The sequence below is a fragment of the Eimeria acervulina genome, genomic scaffold (assembly GCF_000499425.1).
Source record: "Eimeria acervulina Houghton genomic scaffold, Eah_scaff34, whole genome shotgun sequence".
NCBI classification, from domain to species: domain Eukaryota; phylum Apicomplexa; class Conoidasida; order Eucoccidiorida; family Eimeriidae; genus Eimeria; species Eimeria acervulina.
Window position 1 is genome coordinate 91,465 of NW_013549870.1, and position 17,528 is coordinate 108,992.

The 17,528-nt window shown below is 48.7% G+C and overlaps 3 protein-coding genes across 3 annotated transcripts; 2 read left to right on the forward strand and 1 right to left on the reverse strand.

The window, feature by feature from the left end:
• Positions 1–892: 892 nt before the first annotated feature.
• On the forward strand, positions 893–7,289 carry EAH_00007520 (hypothetical protein, conserved; the record flags this gene model as incomplete). The annotated part of the gene is made up of 5 exons (XM_013395858.1): positions 893–1,736; positions 1,826–4,852; positions 5,280–5,393; positions 6,114–6,947; positions 7,105–7,289. The coding sequence occupies 5 exons, from the start codon at positions 893–895 to the stop codon at positions 7,287–7,289; spliced, it is 5,004 nt and encodes a 1,667-aa protein (XP_013251312.1).
• A 1,034-nt stretch (positions 7,290–8,323) lies between these two features.
• Positions 8,324–9,530, reverse strand: EAH_00007530 (hypothetical protein; the record flags this gene model as incomplete). The annotated part of the gene is made up of 3 exons (XM_013395859.1): positions 8,324–8,429; positions 8,873–8,910; positions 9,444–9,530. The coding sequence occupies 3 exons, from the start codon at positions 9,528–9,530 to the stop codon at positions 8,324–8,326; spliced, it is 231 nt and encodes a 76-aa protein (XP_013251313.1).
• A 4,448-nt stretch (positions 9,531–13,978) lies between these two features.
• Positions 13,979–15,121, forward strand: EAH_00007540 (hypothetical protein; the record flags this gene model as incomplete). The annotated part of the gene is made up of 2 exons (XM_013395860.1): positions 13,979–14,219; positions 14,985–15,121. 2 exons carry the CDS (start codon positions 13,979–13,981, stop codon positions 15,119–15,121), a joined length of 378 nt encoding a protein of 125 aa, XP_013251314.1.
• Between the last annotated feature and the right edge of the window lie 2,407 nt (positions 15,122–17,528).

Genomic DNA, 17,528 nt, shown 5'->3' on the forward strand with positions numbered 1-17,528 from the left:
AGCAGCAACTGCAGCAGCAACTGCAGCAGCAGCACGGGGGGGCCCCCTTCAGATGCATCTCCAGGCTAAGACCACACCAGCAGCAGGGGGCCCTTCTCTGCTATATATTTCTTTTTAGAAAGGCCTCACACAGCAGCAAACTGCTGCTTCTGGGGGAAGGAGAGCCTAGTGTTGCTCCTGTTGCAGCAGCAGCGGAGCAGCGACGGCAGCTGCTGCTGCTAAAGCTGCAGCAGGTGCTGCGTCACGTCAGCAACAGCAAACAGCAGCACCACTACTGCAACCACAAACACAAACACCCCGTGGTAAAGACACAGGCCAGCAGCAGCAACAGCAACAGCATCAGCAACAGCAGCAGCAGCAACTGCAGCAGCACCAATCTGGGGCCCCCGATTGTAGAAGCCAGCTGCCACTGCTGCAGTTTACTCCTCCAGAGTCCGTTTGTTTGGGGCCCCCCGGGGGCCCCTCTTGGTGGGGTGCTGTTGCTGCTGCTGCTAGTAGTAGTAGTAGTAGTAGCAGCAGCAGCAGAAGCAGTAGCAGTTGATGTAGAAGCAGCACCAGTAGGTGCAGCAGTAGCACGGCACACCTGCTGCTGAAGCGCTGCAGGAGAGCTGCAGCACCCGATGCTGGAGAACAAACGCAGCAGGAGTAGCAGCAGCAACAGCAGCAGCCCTAGTAGCAGCATTACGAGGAGGAGGAGGAGCAGCAGCAGCAGCAGCAGCAGTGGGCGCAGCAGTAGTAGCAGCAACACGAGTAGCAGCGGCAGCAGCAGCAGCGGCATTAGCAACAGTAGTAGTAGTAATATCAGTAGTAGCAGCAGCAGTAGCAACACTAGCAGCAGCAGCGGGATCTAGGCTTTGGCAGCAAATGGAGTCGAAGGCCTCCCCTGTCGCTGATGGGGCCCCCCCGGGGGCCTCTGGGGGCCCCCCAGGGAGTAGACGATCCCCGGAGAGAGCAGCGGAGACAGCAGCAGCAGCAGCAGCGGCGTACGCAGCATCGGAGGCAGCAACTGGCGCTCAGCGTAGAAGCTCGCGAGAAAGGTATCGATCCCGGGATCGATCCGGCGAAAGGAGACGATCCCGGGATCGATCTCCCGAGAGGCGACGATCCCGAGATCGATCCCGAGATCGGAAGCATCGCCTATCTCCTTATAGGAAGGCTGCTTCGTATCGTAATCGATCTCCTGTGGGGCGATCCTCGTGGGGACGATCCCCCAGGAGACGATCTCCCAGGAGACGATCCCCACAGAGACGATCCCGCGGAAGGCAGTCTCCCCGGTGGTCTCCTTTTAGGCGGGACTTCAACCACGGGGACCGGGGCATGCGGAGACGATCCCAAGAGAGACGATCCCAAGAGAGACGATCCCACGAGAGGCGATCCCACGAGAGACGATCCCAGGGAAGACGATCCAACGAGAGACAGCAGCCTCACCGTGCGAAGTCTTCCTGGGGGACCGCCCCTCCTTCTTCAAGGCGATCCCAGGAGAGACGATCCCAGTATTGGCGCCATTCGCCCCCCTCCAGGCACAACGCCTCTCCCCACAGACGATCCCCTGCACGATCCCCGGGACGATCCCAGAGGATCTCGCCGGGGCGGAGACGATCCCCAAGGCGCTCGAGGTCTCAAGATGGCCACCACACCAGGATTGCCTCCCCAGGGAGTCGATCCCCGAGGAGGCGATCCCCGGGCAGTCGATCCCCGAGGAGACGATCCCCAGGCCGACGATCCCGATCCCACGAGTGGGGCTGGGGAAGGATCCCCCAAAGGCGATCCCGCTCCAAGGAGCCTCCCCACACAGGGGCCGTGTCTTCTCAAAAACGATCCCCAGGGAGACGATCCCACGAGCGACGATCCCCAGGGAGGCGCGCAGGAGCTCAGCCACAGCCGCAGCTACAGCAACATCAACAGCAGCAGCAACAGTGCTCCTCAGGAGCAGCAGATGCTGCAGCGGCAACAGAGGCGGCACCAGCAACACGGACAGTGCCGAAGCGCAGGGAAGGGGAAGCAGCAGAGTTCACAGCGGCAGCAGCAGCAACAGCAGCAGCAACAGTAGCAGCAGCAGCGGGGCCAGCAGCTGCACAGCCCCCTGATGTCCCACCTCCTAATCTTCCTGATGGACCTCTTGGGGGTGCTGCTGCGGCACTTCGTGGTGCTGCTGCTGGTGCTGCAGCACCTGCTGCTGCAGCACCTGCTGCTGAGGGTCCCCGGGTCTCGCAGCTGCCCGCAGCAGGTGAATGGAGCAGACGTGGAGACAACGCACCTCAGTTTGCCGGCAACAGCAGCAGCAGCAGCAGCAACAGCAACAACAGGGAAAGGAGCAGCATCAGACGGTGGGACCACGAGCAGCAGCAGCAGCAACACCCTCAGCAGCAGCAACAGCAGCAGCTGCAGAAGCAGCGACAGCAGCAACCGCAGCAGCAGCAACAGCAGCAGCAGCAGCACGAATCCGCAGTGTCTAGCACGGCCAACTCTGAGGGCATCTCTTGGGGCAGCGGGCGAAGGGATGGTGTGGCAGCAATGGGCTCAGCAGCAGCAGCAGCAGCAGCAGCAGCAGCAGCAGCACAGACCCACACAGAGACTGTCAGCCGCTTCGCAGTGGATGACGCTGGTGCTACACGGCGTCAGTCGCAGCAGCAGCAACTTCAGCAGCAGCTGCTGCAGCAACGACAGGCGAAGCAGCAGCAACAACAGCAGCAGCAAAACCGGCAGCGTGCCCAGCAGGAACCGGTGCTGCATCAGCGGCATCAGGAATGGCAGCGAGAACAGCAGCAGCAACAACAACAGCAGCAGCAACAGGAGCAGCAGCAGCAACAGAAGCAGCAGCAAATGCTGCAGCAGCGGCAATCACAGGGGGAGCAGCAAAGGAAGAATGAAGAGCCGCGGGAAGGGGGTGAGATGCAACCATTGCGTGGTGCCTCTACAGCAGAAGCAGCAACAGCAGCAACAACAGGAGCGCGTGCTGCAGCAACAGGGCCGATGAAAGAAACTACGTCTTGCGCAGCAGCAGCAGCAGCAAGAGGGAGTGTGGGGCCACAGGCTCTGTGCTGCTTCCACAGGGCACACGGACCCAGCAGCGTGGCGGCGTCGAAGCTGCCTTCAGAAGCAGCAGCAGCAGCAGCAGCGGCAGCAGCAGCACGAAGGCAGAGCAGCAGCAGCCAGAACGACTTCATAAAACACATATTAAGAAACACTAATATGCGGGCGCAGCTATCTTTTGCTGGAGGTGTCGATTGGAGCGATGCATGGGAGGAGGATTCAGCAGCAGCAGCAGCAGCAACAACAGCAGCAGCAGCAGCAGCATCAACAGCAGCAGAAGACACGCTTGAAGAGATACTTCGTCTCTGTAGCCAGACACAGCAAACATCGATTCCGCCTGTCCCCTCCATCTACCCTCAGGCTGCTGCTGCAGATAAAGAAGACGGGCTCTATTCTGCTGCTGCAGCACCAGCTGCAGCAGCAGCTGCTGCTGCTGCAGCAGAACCAGCAGCAGGACCTGCAACAGATCATCTACCAACAGCTGCAGATAAGGAAGCACAGCTACAGAGAGACAACTCAGGGAAGGGTGCTGCGCTCTTTGCTGCTGCTGCTGTAGCGTGTAGGCAGCTGCTCGCAGTGTCTCCTGCAGCACCAACAGCAGCAACAACGGCAGCAGCATTGAGACCTGCTGCTGCTGCTACATCTGGCAGCGCCCCACTCCCCAACAACCGGAACGGAGTTGGGGCAAACAGCAGCAAGGGGACAGCAGCAGCAGCAGCAGCAGCAGCGAGCAGCAACCTTCGCGCCGCAGCAGGGAAACCCAACCAGGCCTCAGGTGCAGCACCGCGAGCAGCATACGCTGCAGCAGGTGCAGCACCGACTGCTGCTGCTGCTGCTGCTGCTCGTCTCGTACGTGCTCTTGCTGCAAGTGCTGCTGCTGCTGCTGCTGCTTCACCGCCACCCGAAACAGCGACTGAGGAAGCAGCAGTGAGAATCGCTGCTGCTGCCTTGAAGGGAGTGTTTGCTCCGCGTTGCAGGTACACCCAGCAGCAGCAGCAGCAGCAACAGCAGCAGCAGCAGCAGCAGAACGGGGAAGACAGCAGCAGCTGCCTGCTGCAGTCTATACCTAGTGCAGCAACTCTGCCTTTGTTCGCGGGCCCCAGTGAACGCAGCCAGACGGCAGCAGCAGCAGCAACAGCAGCAGCACGAGCAGCAGCAGCAACAGCCGCAACAACAGCACCAGCAGCGGCAGCAACAACAACAGCAGCAGCAGCAACAGCAACAGCATCAGCAACAACAACACCTCCAGCAACAAGAACAGTAGCAACATCACCGACAACAGCAGCAGCAGCAGCGGCACCAGCACCAGCGACAGCAGCAGCAACAGCAGCAGCAGCAACAACATTAACAGCAGGACGGCGTCTGCCCGCTATGTCTCCTGAGGAGGGAGGCTTAATTCGTTCATCAGGAGACACTCGATTTGTTACGAGAGACACGGGGACCACTGGTCTGTTTATTGCTTCGCATGCATTTGAGCTGGGGGGCCCAGCAGGAGCTGTGGGGTGTGTGCAGATACACCCCAACGAGCCTGCTGTTGCTGCAGCAGCAACAATCAGAGGCGACCTTGTCCTACTTGACTTAGCAGCTCTTTCTATCCGCTCGTTGCTGCTGCCTCCCCTCCCCCGCAGCAGCAGCAACAGCAGCAGCAGCAGCAGGAAGGGGTGCTCGAGTTTAGCTTGGCTTGCATCTCAGGGCCTCGTAGCTTCAGGCAGCAACGACGGCAGCATTTGTCTCCACGACCCCCGCATGCGGAGACAAATAGACACGTGGAGGGCTCAGAGGGGACCTGTGCAGTCTCTCAATGTTATAGGCCCTTACGGTAACGCACATGGTGCTGCTGCTGCTGCTGCTGCTGTTGCTGTTGGTGTTGCTGCTGCTGTTGCTATTGATGTTGCTGCTGCTGTTGCTATTGGTGTTGCTGCTGCTGTTGCTATGGGTGTTGCTGCTGCTGTTGCTGCTCTTGGTGTTGTTGGTGCTGCTGATGATGATTATGTTGCTGCTGCTGTTTCTGTTGGTGGTGTTGTTCATGATGATGCTTCTGCTGCTGTTGCTGCTCTGCTGTTGCTGCTGCTGGTCTTGCTGATGATGCTCCTGCTGCTGTTGCTGTTGCTTCTGTTGTTCTTGCAGCTTGTTTTGTGCTGGTGTAGTTGTTATTTTCCTGTTGCTGCTGTTGCTGCTGCTGCTGCTGCTGCTGCTGGTCGTGCAGCCTGGTGATATATGTATGCCTTTGTCTGTTGTTTGTTCAGTTTGTGCTTCTGCTTCTTCTTGTGAATCTTTTATTAATTTTTGGGATCTGCGGGTGCCGCCTCGGGATCGACTCGATCCCATCGATCCCGCCGATCCCCAGGCATGGTTGTGGGGTGGGGGCCCCGGGGCCTCCCGCAGAGTTTTGTCTTCTGCTCGCTTCGAAGATGGGATCTCTGCTGTTGCAGTGTCTCCTGATGAGTCTTGCTTTGCTGCAGCAACGCTGGGAGGAGATGTAGCGGTAGGCCTACTGTTTAGGGTATAGGGTATAGGGTTTAGGGTTTATGGTTTAGGGTTTAGGGTTTAGGGTTTAGGGTTTAGGGTTTAGGGTTTTAGTGGGGGCTTGCCGTTGAGGTTTGGAGGGTGTATATATATATATATATATATATATATATATATATAAACGTAAATATGCACATGAATATTAATGTATAATTAAACAAATAGATAATTAAATAAATATAAAATATATAAATATATAAACAAACAAATATATATATATATATATATTTGGTTTGCAGGTGATGTCTCTTCCGGTGTCTCCCCATCCCTGCGACCCTCTTTTGTCTGTCCCATCGACTGACGAACTGACAGTTTATAATTTTGTCTCCTTTACTGCAAACGGAAGGGCCCTTTGTCTTTCAGGAGAGAGACAGCACTCGCAGAGGACAAGAGAAGCAACTGGTGCTGCTGCTGCTGCTGCTGCTGTTGTTGCTGCTGATGTTGCTGGTGCTGTTGCTGCTGCTTTAGGTGCTGTCGGCGTGCTGCTCTTTCTTCGTCTTATTGCTTTTCCTATAGTGTATATCTCTGTTTGCTTCTGCTTCTCTTGCTGCTAGAGTTGCTGCAGCAGGACTTCTCTCTTATCTTGTGTCTCTCTGGTGCTGCTGTTTTTGCTGCTGCTGCTGTTGCTGCTGCTGCTGCTGCTGCAGGGCTTCTCTCTCACCCCGTCTGTGAGCTGTGGGATCTGCATGACACCAGCTACAGAGCGCAAATGGCGGTGTGGGGATCGTCTTGGGATCGTCTCCAGCCTTACCCCACAACTCCAGGGAGACGGAGGAAACGATCCCAACACGATCCCCAGAAGTCCTCGCCTCTCTTCGCTATGCCTGACTGTCTCTTCCCCCAGATTCTGGCGGTGCAGACCCGCAGCAGCAGCAGCAGGAGCAACAGCAACAGCAGCAGCAGCAGCAGCAGCAGCTCTTACCGCATTTTCCTTAATAATGCTTTTACTGAGGAGACAGGCCAAGCCAGTGGTGAGTTCAAAGAGACACCCCAAGGCGAAGCAATGTCTCCTGAAGCAGCAGCAGCAGCAGCAGCTGGTGGTGCTGCAGCGGGTGCAGCAGATGCAGGAGCTGCAGCATCACTCAGCAAGAAGCCCCCATGCGAGTACTCTGGCGGTGTTGCTGCTGCTGCTGGGGATACCGGCGCTGCAGCAGCAGCACGAACAGGAGAGCCATCAGCAGCAGCAGCAGCAGCAGCAGCAGCAGAGAGTGAAGAGGCCCTTATGGAGTGGGCGCAGCGCGAAGCTGCTACCTTTGAGGGCCCTTTAGGAGGAGACAGTCGATTCCCTTGCAGGGCCTTTTGCTGCTGTCTCTGGAGAGACAAAGTGCTGGGGGTGGGGGGCCCCATGCATATGGGGGGGGCCCTTCATCTGTGGGATGCTGCTACAGGTGAGGGGGTTTGCTGCTGCTGTGCCTTGTTGTCTTGCAATCTGCTGCTGTTTGCACTGCAGCAGCAGCAGCAGCAGCAGGAGATAAACACTGAGTCGGACAGACGATGACGTTGTTGCTGTGCTGCTGCTGCGGGTATTTGCTTGTTTGCATGCAGGTTGTCTCTGTAGCAGCAGCGTGAGTTGCTTCAGCCAGCAGCAAATCCGCTGTGTTGCTGCAGACCCCAGAGGAGGGCCCCTCGCACTTACAGGGGGCCTGTCTCCTCTTAAGGGTGGGGTTGTTGTTCTGTGGGCGTACCTCGCCCTTTCACAGATTGAAGATGCAGGCCTTCTCTGCCTTTAATAAAACCACACTCAGCAGCAGCAGCAGCAGCAGCAGCAGTACTAGTAGTAGCAGCAGCAGCAGCAGGTGGATTGCTAGGCCGCAGTCTCCTACTAGTGCAGCATTTTAGGTGTATAGGCACCACCCATTAGCTTCTCTGAAAGCGCATGCACGTTAATGTCGCTAACGGGGCCCCTGTTCAGAGGGGGGCCCCCTACAGGGGGGGCCCCCTCAAGTCCCCATAGGGGGGGGGCCCCTATAGGGGGGCCCTCAAGTCCCCAAGGGGGGAAGGGAGACCCTAGGTCTCCCCTACAGGGGGTCCCCCCTAGGGGCCCCTTATACACCGGGGCCCCTAGGGGCCCCTCTAGGGGCCCTCTTCTGTATAAGAAGTGCGTCAAGGCCCTGGGAGAACGAGGAGGGTTTGAATGGGGTATATATATTTAGATGAAGAGAGATTAGATTTGTTTAGTTTTGTTTTTGTTTAATTTTTGTTTTATTTTGTCTGTCTCCGGAGACACTGTAGGAGAACAGGCGGAAGCTGTAGATACACCCTAAATAATATTAGCTGTAACGACTTCGGGCTGTTATAAAATGGCGCAGCAGCTGCTGCAGGTGTTGCTGCTGCTGTTGCTGCAGTTGCTGCAGCTGCTGCAGCACGTACAAATACTAATAATAATGATTATAATTATAATAGTAGTAATAAGCTGCATACAATAATAATAATAAACAGAAATAATAATAATTATTATTACTGTTCATTTTAATAATAATAATCTTCGTGCACTTCCTCCGTGCAGCAGCAGCAGCAGCAGCAGCAGCACGTAGGCGGTGCTGAGTTGTGTAATGTTTTTTTGTTGATTTGTTTGTTTGTTTATTTTTGCTGCTAAGGCATTTGCTGCTCCAACTGGCGCTGCTGCAGCCACCAGCCTGCAGCAGCAGCAGCACCGGACCACTCCACTGCAGCAGGACCGTAGCAGCAGCAGCAGCTGCTGTTGCTGCTGCTGGTGTATGTTCAGCAGTTGTCTTTTGAGTGCAGCAGCAAAACAAGACAGAGATCAACTGCAAGCCCCAAGTAAAGCCCGTTGCAGGGCCCCGTGTTGCTGCTGCAGCTCCTGCTGCTGCTGCTGCTGCTGCTGCTGCTGCAGCTGCTGCAGGAGTCGGCTGAGGTATACATAAACCATAAAGCAGGCAAACCTTTAAAGGGAAGCTGTACACTTAATAAATATTAATGAGAGGAAATATTGTATATAAGAAAAGCTGAGTGTCTTGGTGTAGCAGTAGCTGCAGCAGCAGCAGCAGCTGCTGCTGCTGCTGCTGCTGCTGCCGCTGCACCAGAAGCACGGCAGCTACAGCAGCAGATCTTCCTTCTCTGCAGCAGAAGAAGGCCCTCTATTTCTGTTCTCAACAGAGGAAGACAATAAACCCAATTTGCTTCCTTGTGTAAGCAGCAGCAGCAGCAGCAGCACGGCTTGTCGGCAGCAGCAGCAGCAGCAGCAGCAGTAGCAGCAGCAGCAATTCAGTGTCTGTACAGCAGCAGCTACGGCCCACCGCGAGAGCCAGACCTCCAATCTTTTTTTGTATTTTATTTATTCTTCTTTTTTTACCTTTTGTCTCTAATTTGAATTAGTAGCATCTGCTGTCGCTAGAGCAGCAGAAACAGCAGCAGCAGCAGCAGCAGCTGCAGCAGCAGCAGCAGCAGCTGTGCACACAGCTCGAGGTCCTGCTGCAGCTCAGGCCCCCGCCACAGCAGCAGCCTTTCTGTAGACGAGTCTCCCTTGTGGAGTACGTACACTTGAAAACATCTTGGGTTTATTTAAAGTCTTTTAATTATAAGCAGCAGCAGCAGCAGCAGCAGCTGCAGCAGCTCATCTGCTGAACCGCCGCCGACGCGGGCAGCAGCAGACATTCATTTTTCCTGCTGTCTCCACCTCTGCTGCTTCTTTTTGTTTTTCATCTTCTGTTTAAACTCTGTTGTCTCTTTTGCTACATTTGTTTATTGAGGAGGGCCCACGGGCTAGGGTTTAGGGTTTAGGGTTTAGGGTTTAGGGTTTAGGGTTTGGGGTTTGGGTAGAGGCGACTCCAAACCTACGAGGGCCTCCTCCTGCTGCAGCTGCCTTCTTCATAGGGGTAACCAAGCAGCAGCAGCAGCAGGAGTAGCAGCAGCAGCAGCCCTACGTGTTGCAGGAGCCTTTGCTGTTGCTGCTGCTGCTGCTGCTGCTGCTGCTGCTTCCCCGCATCCGACCTTAACCTCTGCACGCGCATCTCGCCTTTTGGCTCTGCAGCAGCAGCAGCAGCATCCGCAGCAGCATCCGCAGCAGCAGCATCCGCAGCAGCACCTTGATTATCCCCAGCAGCCTCCGCAGCGGCAACAGCAGCAGCACGTCCGCAACCTTAGCAGCAGCAACATCACCAGCATCACCAGCAGCATCAGCAGCAGCAGGAGGAGGAGCAAGATGGAGGGTCTGCAAGGCAGCAAGAACAGCAGCAGCAGCAGCAGCAGCATAATAGGAGAATTAGGCCTGCACAGCAGCACAACCCGCTCAAAGCTAGCAGTGCTGTCTGAAAGAATATGCGGCTTTGAAAGACAGATGGAGACAGAAGCAAAACAAAGAAGAGAAAGCGAAGAAGGGCGGATAATAGCAATTAAAGAGGCTATCTCTAAGCTTGAGAAAACTCTTAACGCAGAAATAAGAAGAAGAGTAGAAGCAAATAAAGCACTACAAGCTGTATGTAGTTATTATCTCTCTTCTTTATTTTATCTTTAAATAGCTGCCTCTCTTCTTTATCTTATCTTTAAATATCTGTCTCTCTTCTTTATCTTTAGCTGTCTCTCTTCTTTATCTTTAGCTGTCTCCTTTGTTATTTTATCTGTCTCCATCGTCTTATATACTTATCTGTCTCTCTTCTTTATTTTATCTTTATCTGTCTCTCTTCTTTATTTTATCTTTATCTGTCTCTCTTCTTTGTTCTCTCTTTATTATATTATCTTTTATCTTTTGTTTTCTATTTATTATTTATATTATTGTTTATTTGTTTTATCTTCTGTCTCTGTCTCCTTTATCTTTTTTACTGTCTCCTCATTAATTTATTTTATTTTCTCGTTATCTGTCTCTTCTTCTCTCTTCTATTTATTTATATTTTTTATTTTTATATTTTTGTCTCTTCTGCTTTTCATTTGTTTATTTTTTATTTATTTATTTATTTATTTTTATTTGTTTATTTTTATTTATTTGTTTATTTTTATTTATTTATTTTTATTTAATTGTTAATTCTTCTGTCTCCTTTTCTGTCTCTTTTGTTTTGTCTAATAGCCTTTAACTCTTTTCTTTTTATATATTTTTAATTCTTTTTTATTCTTTTTCTTTGTTTTTTTTGTAGATGCTTGAAAGGCAATTGTTGCTTCTATACATATATACATATACATATAATATATAATATATATATACATATATGTATATACATAATAGATATATTATATAATATATAATATATATATACTTTAATTTTTTTTTCTTTTATATATACTTTTGCATTTTTTCTTTGTTTTTTCTTATTGATGTTTGAAAGCCAAGTGCTGCTTCTATTATATATATATAATATATAAAATATATATATGTAAATATACATATATATATATATTTATATATATATTTATTTATTTATTTATTAATATTTTTTGTTTTTTGTTGCAGATGTTTGAAAGTCAGTTGCTGCTTCTATTATATATATAAATATATATAATATAATGTAAATATATATATATATATTTATATGTATATATATATTTATATATTTATATATATTTATATATTTATATATTTTGTTTTTTGCTGCAGATGTTTGAAAGTCAGTTGCTGCAAGTGCAAGAGAAGCTGTCTCAAGTTTTTGTCGACAAGTTTGAGCAGCTACAGTGCGGTGTAGACGCATTAAACGAACGAATCGGAGTAGTAGAGAAAGAGTTTAGCCTTGAAAGAGACAAACAAAGCAGAGAAAATGAAGAAAAAAATAATCTTATTGCTGCTGATATCAACGCCATCCAGGTACTTATATATACACCCCAAACGCATGCAAATGTATATATATATATATATATATATTATATATGTTTGAATTCATATAAGTATATATATATATATATATATATATATGTATATTTGTCTATTTTTGTATGTATGTATATATATACATATGTATATTCATTTGTATTTATATATATGCATATATATATATATATGTATATATATACATATTTGTATATATATATATATATATTATGTAATACTATGTTAAATGAATATTTGTATATATATATACATTTATTTGTATGGTGTGCTCATCTTGGGGTTATCTGCTGCTGCTGTTGCTGCTGCTACTGTTGCTGCTGCTGCTATTGCTGCTGCTACTGTTGCTGCTATTACTGCTGGTGCTGCTGCTTCTCTTTGTGTTGCTGCTACTGTTATTGCTGTTGCTGCTGTTATTGCTGCTGCGTCTATTGCTGCTTCTGTTGCTGCTCCTGCTGCTGTAGTTGTTGCTTCTGTTGCTCCTGCTGCTGTTATTGCTGCTGCTGTTATTGCTGCTGCTGCTGCTGCTGCTGAGGGCAGTTTGTGTTTCTGCTGGAGCAGCAAGACATCTCTTTTCGCGTTTATTTGTTTTATTGTTTTATTTATTTTTGTTTGTTGTTTTTCGCTTGAGTTAAGAGAAGTATATTCTTTCGCACTCCCTAATGCCTTTGCTGTTACTGTTGCTGCTGCTGCTGCATCTGCTGCTGCTGCTGCTGCTGTTGCTGCTGCAGCAAGCGTTTGAGAATGATAAGGTGAGTCGTCAGGAGAGAGAGCTGCAGCTGGCGAAGAGGTTAGGCGACTTAGAATATCGAACGGAAGCAAAGTTTGAAGCAGAGAAGGTATTCAATCCCTACACTAACGCCTATCATACCTAGCTAGCTAGCTAGCTAGCTACCTAGTTAGTTCGCTAGATAGCTAGCTATTTAGTTAGCTAGCTATCTGGCTAGCTAGCTAGGTATTGCCCAGCTAACTCTAATGATACCTAGCTAGCTAGCTAGCTAGCTAGCTAGCTAGCTAGCTAGCTAGCTAGCTATCTATATAGGTAGCTAGTTGGCTAGGTAGCTGGCTAGCTAGCTAGTTAGGTAGCTAGCTGGCTACGTAGCTAGATAGCTAGCTAGATATCATCTAGCTAACTCTGGTGATAGCTAGATACGTAGCATTGTCTCTCTGTCTCTAATTATATGTTTTGTTTGTTTAATTTATTTGTTGCATATATATTTATTTATTTTACATACATATATATATATATACTTATAAACAATATATATATACATTTATATATTTATATAAATATATATTTAAATGTTTATTTATTTATTTATTGATGTATACAGAGCACAAGAGAACAAAAGGTAGAGCAGCTGCGCGAAGAGTTAGAGGAGGCGAAGAGAATCCGCGAGAAAGGCGAAGAGAAGTTTCAGGGCTTCATCCTCGAAGAAGTCGCAGCACTCAAGAACGGGCTTATACTCGAGTCACAAGTAAATCATTTGCTTCCTGCTCCTGCTCCTGCTGCTCCTGCTGCTGCTGTTCGTGCTGCTGCTGTTCGTGCTGCTGCTGTTGGTGCTGCTGCTGGTGCTGCTGTTCGTGCTGCTGTTGATGGTGTTGCTGCTGCTGCTAGTGGTGGTGGTGTTGCTGCTGCTGCTGTTGGTGGTGGTGGTGGTGCTGCTGCTGTTGGTGGTGGTGGTGGTGGTGCTGCTGTTGTTGCTGTTGATGGTGTTGCTGCTGCTGTTGGTGGTGGTGCTGGTGCTGCTGTTGGTGCTGCTGCTGCTGCTGCTGCTGCTTGGTTCTCTGTCTCCTGTTTGCTGCAGTTTATTTTGGTGTCTCTGTCTGTCTGTCTCCTTTTGTTTATTTTTTATTTATTTGTTATATTTTCTCTCATCCTAATCTCTTTTCATTTGTTTTATATTTATTTTTTAGTATTTTTATTCTTATTTTGTTTGCATGTCTTTCTTTTTATTCAGGTGTATCCTCTGTATTGTTGTGCATCTCTTTTAATTCTTTAAATTACTTCTTTTTAATTATCTCACGTCTTGTTTTATTTTTATTATTTTTTATATTTATATAAATTCTTTTTGTTTAAGTGTTTGTCTCCTTGTAAGCATTGTATGTAATTGTTCTTTTAATTAATATTCACCGAAGCAAATAGCATATATATATTTACTTATTTATTTATTTATTTATATTTTTATGTTTACATGCATATATATATTTATATTTACATACATATACATATATATTTGTACATCTGTATACATATATATTCATTTATCTTTATATATTTGTCTATGTATATTTATATTTGTATATTTGTATACACATTAATATTATATATATATATATTATATAAATATATATATATATATATTTATATCCATATAAACATATATATATATATATATGTAAACATATACAGACATATAATTAGTCGTTTCTGTTTGATAAAATATATTATTTTAAGATATTTTATTGTTACTTACTTAATTTAATTAAATTATAATTAAATATAATATTTAAATTACTTAATTTAATTAAATTATAATTAAATATTTTATTTTTGGTTGCAGGCTCGCGAAGGTGCAGACGATGATATTGTGCAGGCAGTTAATCATTATACGACCGCTCTCCAAGAAGCTCTGCGTCTCGTAACTAATGCTTAATTCAGCAGCACCAGCAGCAGCAGCAGCAGCAGCAGCAGCAGCAGCAGCAGCAGCAGCAGGTGTAGCAGATGAAGCAGATCCAGCAGCAGCTGAAGCAGATCCAGCAGCAGATGAAGCAGATCCAGCAGCAGATGAAGCAGATCCAGCAGCAGATGAAGTAGCAGATGCAGATGCAGCAGCAGCAGCAGCAGATGCAGCAGCAGCAGATGCAGGGGGAAGCAGAAGCAGAAGCAGTGGGAGCAGCTGCAGAAGCAGAAGCAGCAGAAGCAGCAGAAGCAGGGGGTGCAGCTGCAGAAGCAGCAGAAGAAGCAGCAGTGGGAGGAGCAGCAGTTGCTGCTGCATGAATAGCAGCAGCAGCGGTAGCTGCCGCTGCTGCTGCTGCTGCTGCTGCTGCACTAGGAGCAGCAGCAGCGGCAATAGTAGCAGCAGCAACAACCATAATAATAGCAGTAGCAGCTGCAGCAAAAAAAGTAGCAGCAACAAGAATAACGTTGCATGCGTTTGATAGTGCAGGTGTGGGGCCCAGCACTTGCTGCTGTCTGTGTCTAGACCCAGCAGCAAAACAAAAAAAGAGCAGCAGCTGCAACAGCAGCAGCAGCAGCTGCAGCAGCAGCAGCTGTGTGAGACAAGAGACGCCTGAGCTGTCTGTAAACCTCCAAATCTTTTTTTTAAGAGAAAAATTAAAAAAATAGTTGTTTGCTGTTTATTGCATGCGCTGAGGTGTACATACACCTCAATGTACATCCACTTCCTCTTCTTCTTAAACTTCCTTCTGTTGAAATTGATTTATTGCAGATATTACCTTTGTAATCAACGCACACAAACCCCACACACACTCCTGCTGCTGCTGCTGCTGTTGCTGCTGCTGCTGCTGTCGCTGCTGCTGCTGCTGCTGCTGCTGCTCCTCGTTGCTGCTTACTGCGTTTATAATTGGGTTTTCGCCGTCATCTTTTAAATTTGCTGTCAGCAAACAATCTGCTGCATCTCCTGTGGGGCAGAGCAGCTGCAGGATCTGCCCCGACATACCCTGCAGCAGCAGCAGCAGCAGCAGCAGCAGCAGCAGCAACAGCAGCAGCAGCAGCAGGAGTGGCAGCAGGAGGAGCAGCAGCAGAAAATATGGAGAGCTGCTCTTTAATAAATCAATCCCGCCTCATTATGCTTAGGGTTTAGGGTTTAGGGTTTAGGGTTTATTAAAAAGATTAAAATAATTTTAGTACATCATCAAAAATATTATGTCGTTGTAATAAATATTGAATATAATTAAGTTAGGCTATTTTTATTTTTCCAAGGGTTTAGGGTTTAGGGTTTAGGGTTTAGGGTTTAGGGTTTAGGGTTTAGGGTTTAGGGTTTAGGGTTTAGGTGCATGTACACCTGAGGAAGTGAATTAAGCAGACGGAAGAAAAGCTCGCGACTGAAAGATAAATTTTTTAGAGACATCTTTGGCTTTTTTTTGTCTGCGAGTTTTTGGTATATCGACAAACTCGAAACTGCAGCAACAGACTGCAGCAAATAAAAGAGACAGCAGCAGCAGCAAATGCAGCAGCAGCAAATGCAGCAGCAGCAAATGCAGCAGCCGATGCAGCAACAGCAAATGCAGCAGCAGCAAATGCACCAGCAGCAAATGCAGCAGCAGCAAATAAAAGGAGACAGCAGCAGCAACAGACTGCAGCAAATAAAAGAGACAGCAGCAGCAACAGACTGCAGCAAATAAAAGAGACAGCAGCAGCAGCAGCAGCAAATGCAGCAGCAGCAAATGCAGCAGCAGCAAATGCACCAGCAGCAAATGCACCAGCAGCAATTGCACCAGCAGCAAATGCAGCAGCAGCAAATAAAAGGAGACAGCAGCAGCAACATACTGCAGTAAATAAAAGAGACAGCAGTAGCAGCAGCAAGTGTAGCAGTGGCAAATGAAGGAGACAGCAGCAGCAACAGATTGCAGCAAATAAACGATACAGCAGCGGCAGCAGCAGCAGCAAATGAGGGAGACAGCTGCAGCAACAGACTGCAGCAAACAAAGCAAACAGCTGCAGCAACAGACTGCAGGAAACGGAGACAACAGCAGCACCAGCAAATGTAGGAGACAGCAGCAGCAATATACAAGGAGACAGCAGCAGCAGCAAAAGGAGGCAGTAGCAGCAAAAGGAGACAGCAGCAGCAACGGGCTGCAGCAAAAGGAGAGACAGCAGCAGCAGCAGCTTAAAGGAGACCGAGACAGCAGCAAAGAGACAGAGACAGCAGCAAACACACACAGCAGCAGCAGCAGCAGCAGCAGCAGCAGCAGCCCTAAATAGAAAGAAGAGACAGACAGCAAGAGAGACACGAAACATATATATTTGATAATTGTTTGCACTTGAGACGAAAACAACAAACAAAGAGAGACAGAACGTGCAGATAAAATAAGTAAATAAAATAACTTTTATAAACAAATAAACAAACAGCAGCACCTTCAGAAAACAAATGCAAACTGGCTGCAACAATTATATAAACAAGCATTAATACAGCAGCAGCAACAGCAGAAGCAGCAGCAACAGCAACAACAACAACAGCAGATGGAGCACTAGCAGGTGCAATAACAGCAGAAGCAGCAGCAGCGGATGAAGCAGCAGCAGCAGCAGCAGCACCACCACCACCACCACCACCACCACCAACAGCAGCAACAGCAGCACCGACAGCAACAGCAGCAGCAGCAGCAGCAGCAGCAGCAGCAGCAGCAGCAGCAGCAGCAAAAGAGTGTTTATTTACTCCTTGTTTGCTGATTGCTTTCCACAGCATTAGCTGAGTCTTCTCCTCCTGCAGACGAGTTCGTGTTGTCTCTGATAGAAGGATACACCTAAAACAACAACACCTGCTGCTGCTGCTGCTGCTGCTGCTGCTATCCTTGCTGCTGCTGTTGGTGGTGCTGGGGGTGCTGATGCTGCTGGTGCTGTGCTGCTGCTATTGCTGGTGTTGCTGCTGTTGCTGGTGTTGCTGCTGCTGTTGTTGCTTCTCGTGCAGATGCTATTGCTAGTGCTACTGCTGTTGCTGCTGCTGCTGCACTGGCGCTTATGTTGCTGCTGCTTCTAGTGCTGCTACTGGTGCTGCTGCTGCGATACTCCTTTTGCTGCTGCAGTGCCTCTGTTGCTGCTGCACCCCCCTGCTGCTGCGGCAGCCCCCTCCTTCTGCTGCTGCTGCTGCTGCTGCTGCTCCTGCTAAGGACAGACCTAGTGCTTCAATGTTTTGCTGCAGTTGTGTTTTGTCTTGCTGCAGATTCTCCCTCTGAGTCGTCAGCTCGTCTATCAAATCCAATACAGGGTCTCTTCATCAAACAGGCATAAACACCGCAGCCGCAGCAGCAGCAGCAGCAGCAGCAGCAGATGCAGATGCAGCAGCAACTGCAGCAGCTTTTTCTAGCGGCCGTAGCGGCAGGGTGTACCTCCTGCTGCTGCTGCAGCAGGAGCAAGAGCGGTTGCTTCAGCTGCTACAGTAGCGGGGGAATCTTCTGCTGTGGTTGATTCTGCAGCAGCAGCAGCAGCAGCAGCTGCTGCTGCTGCTGCTGCTTCGTG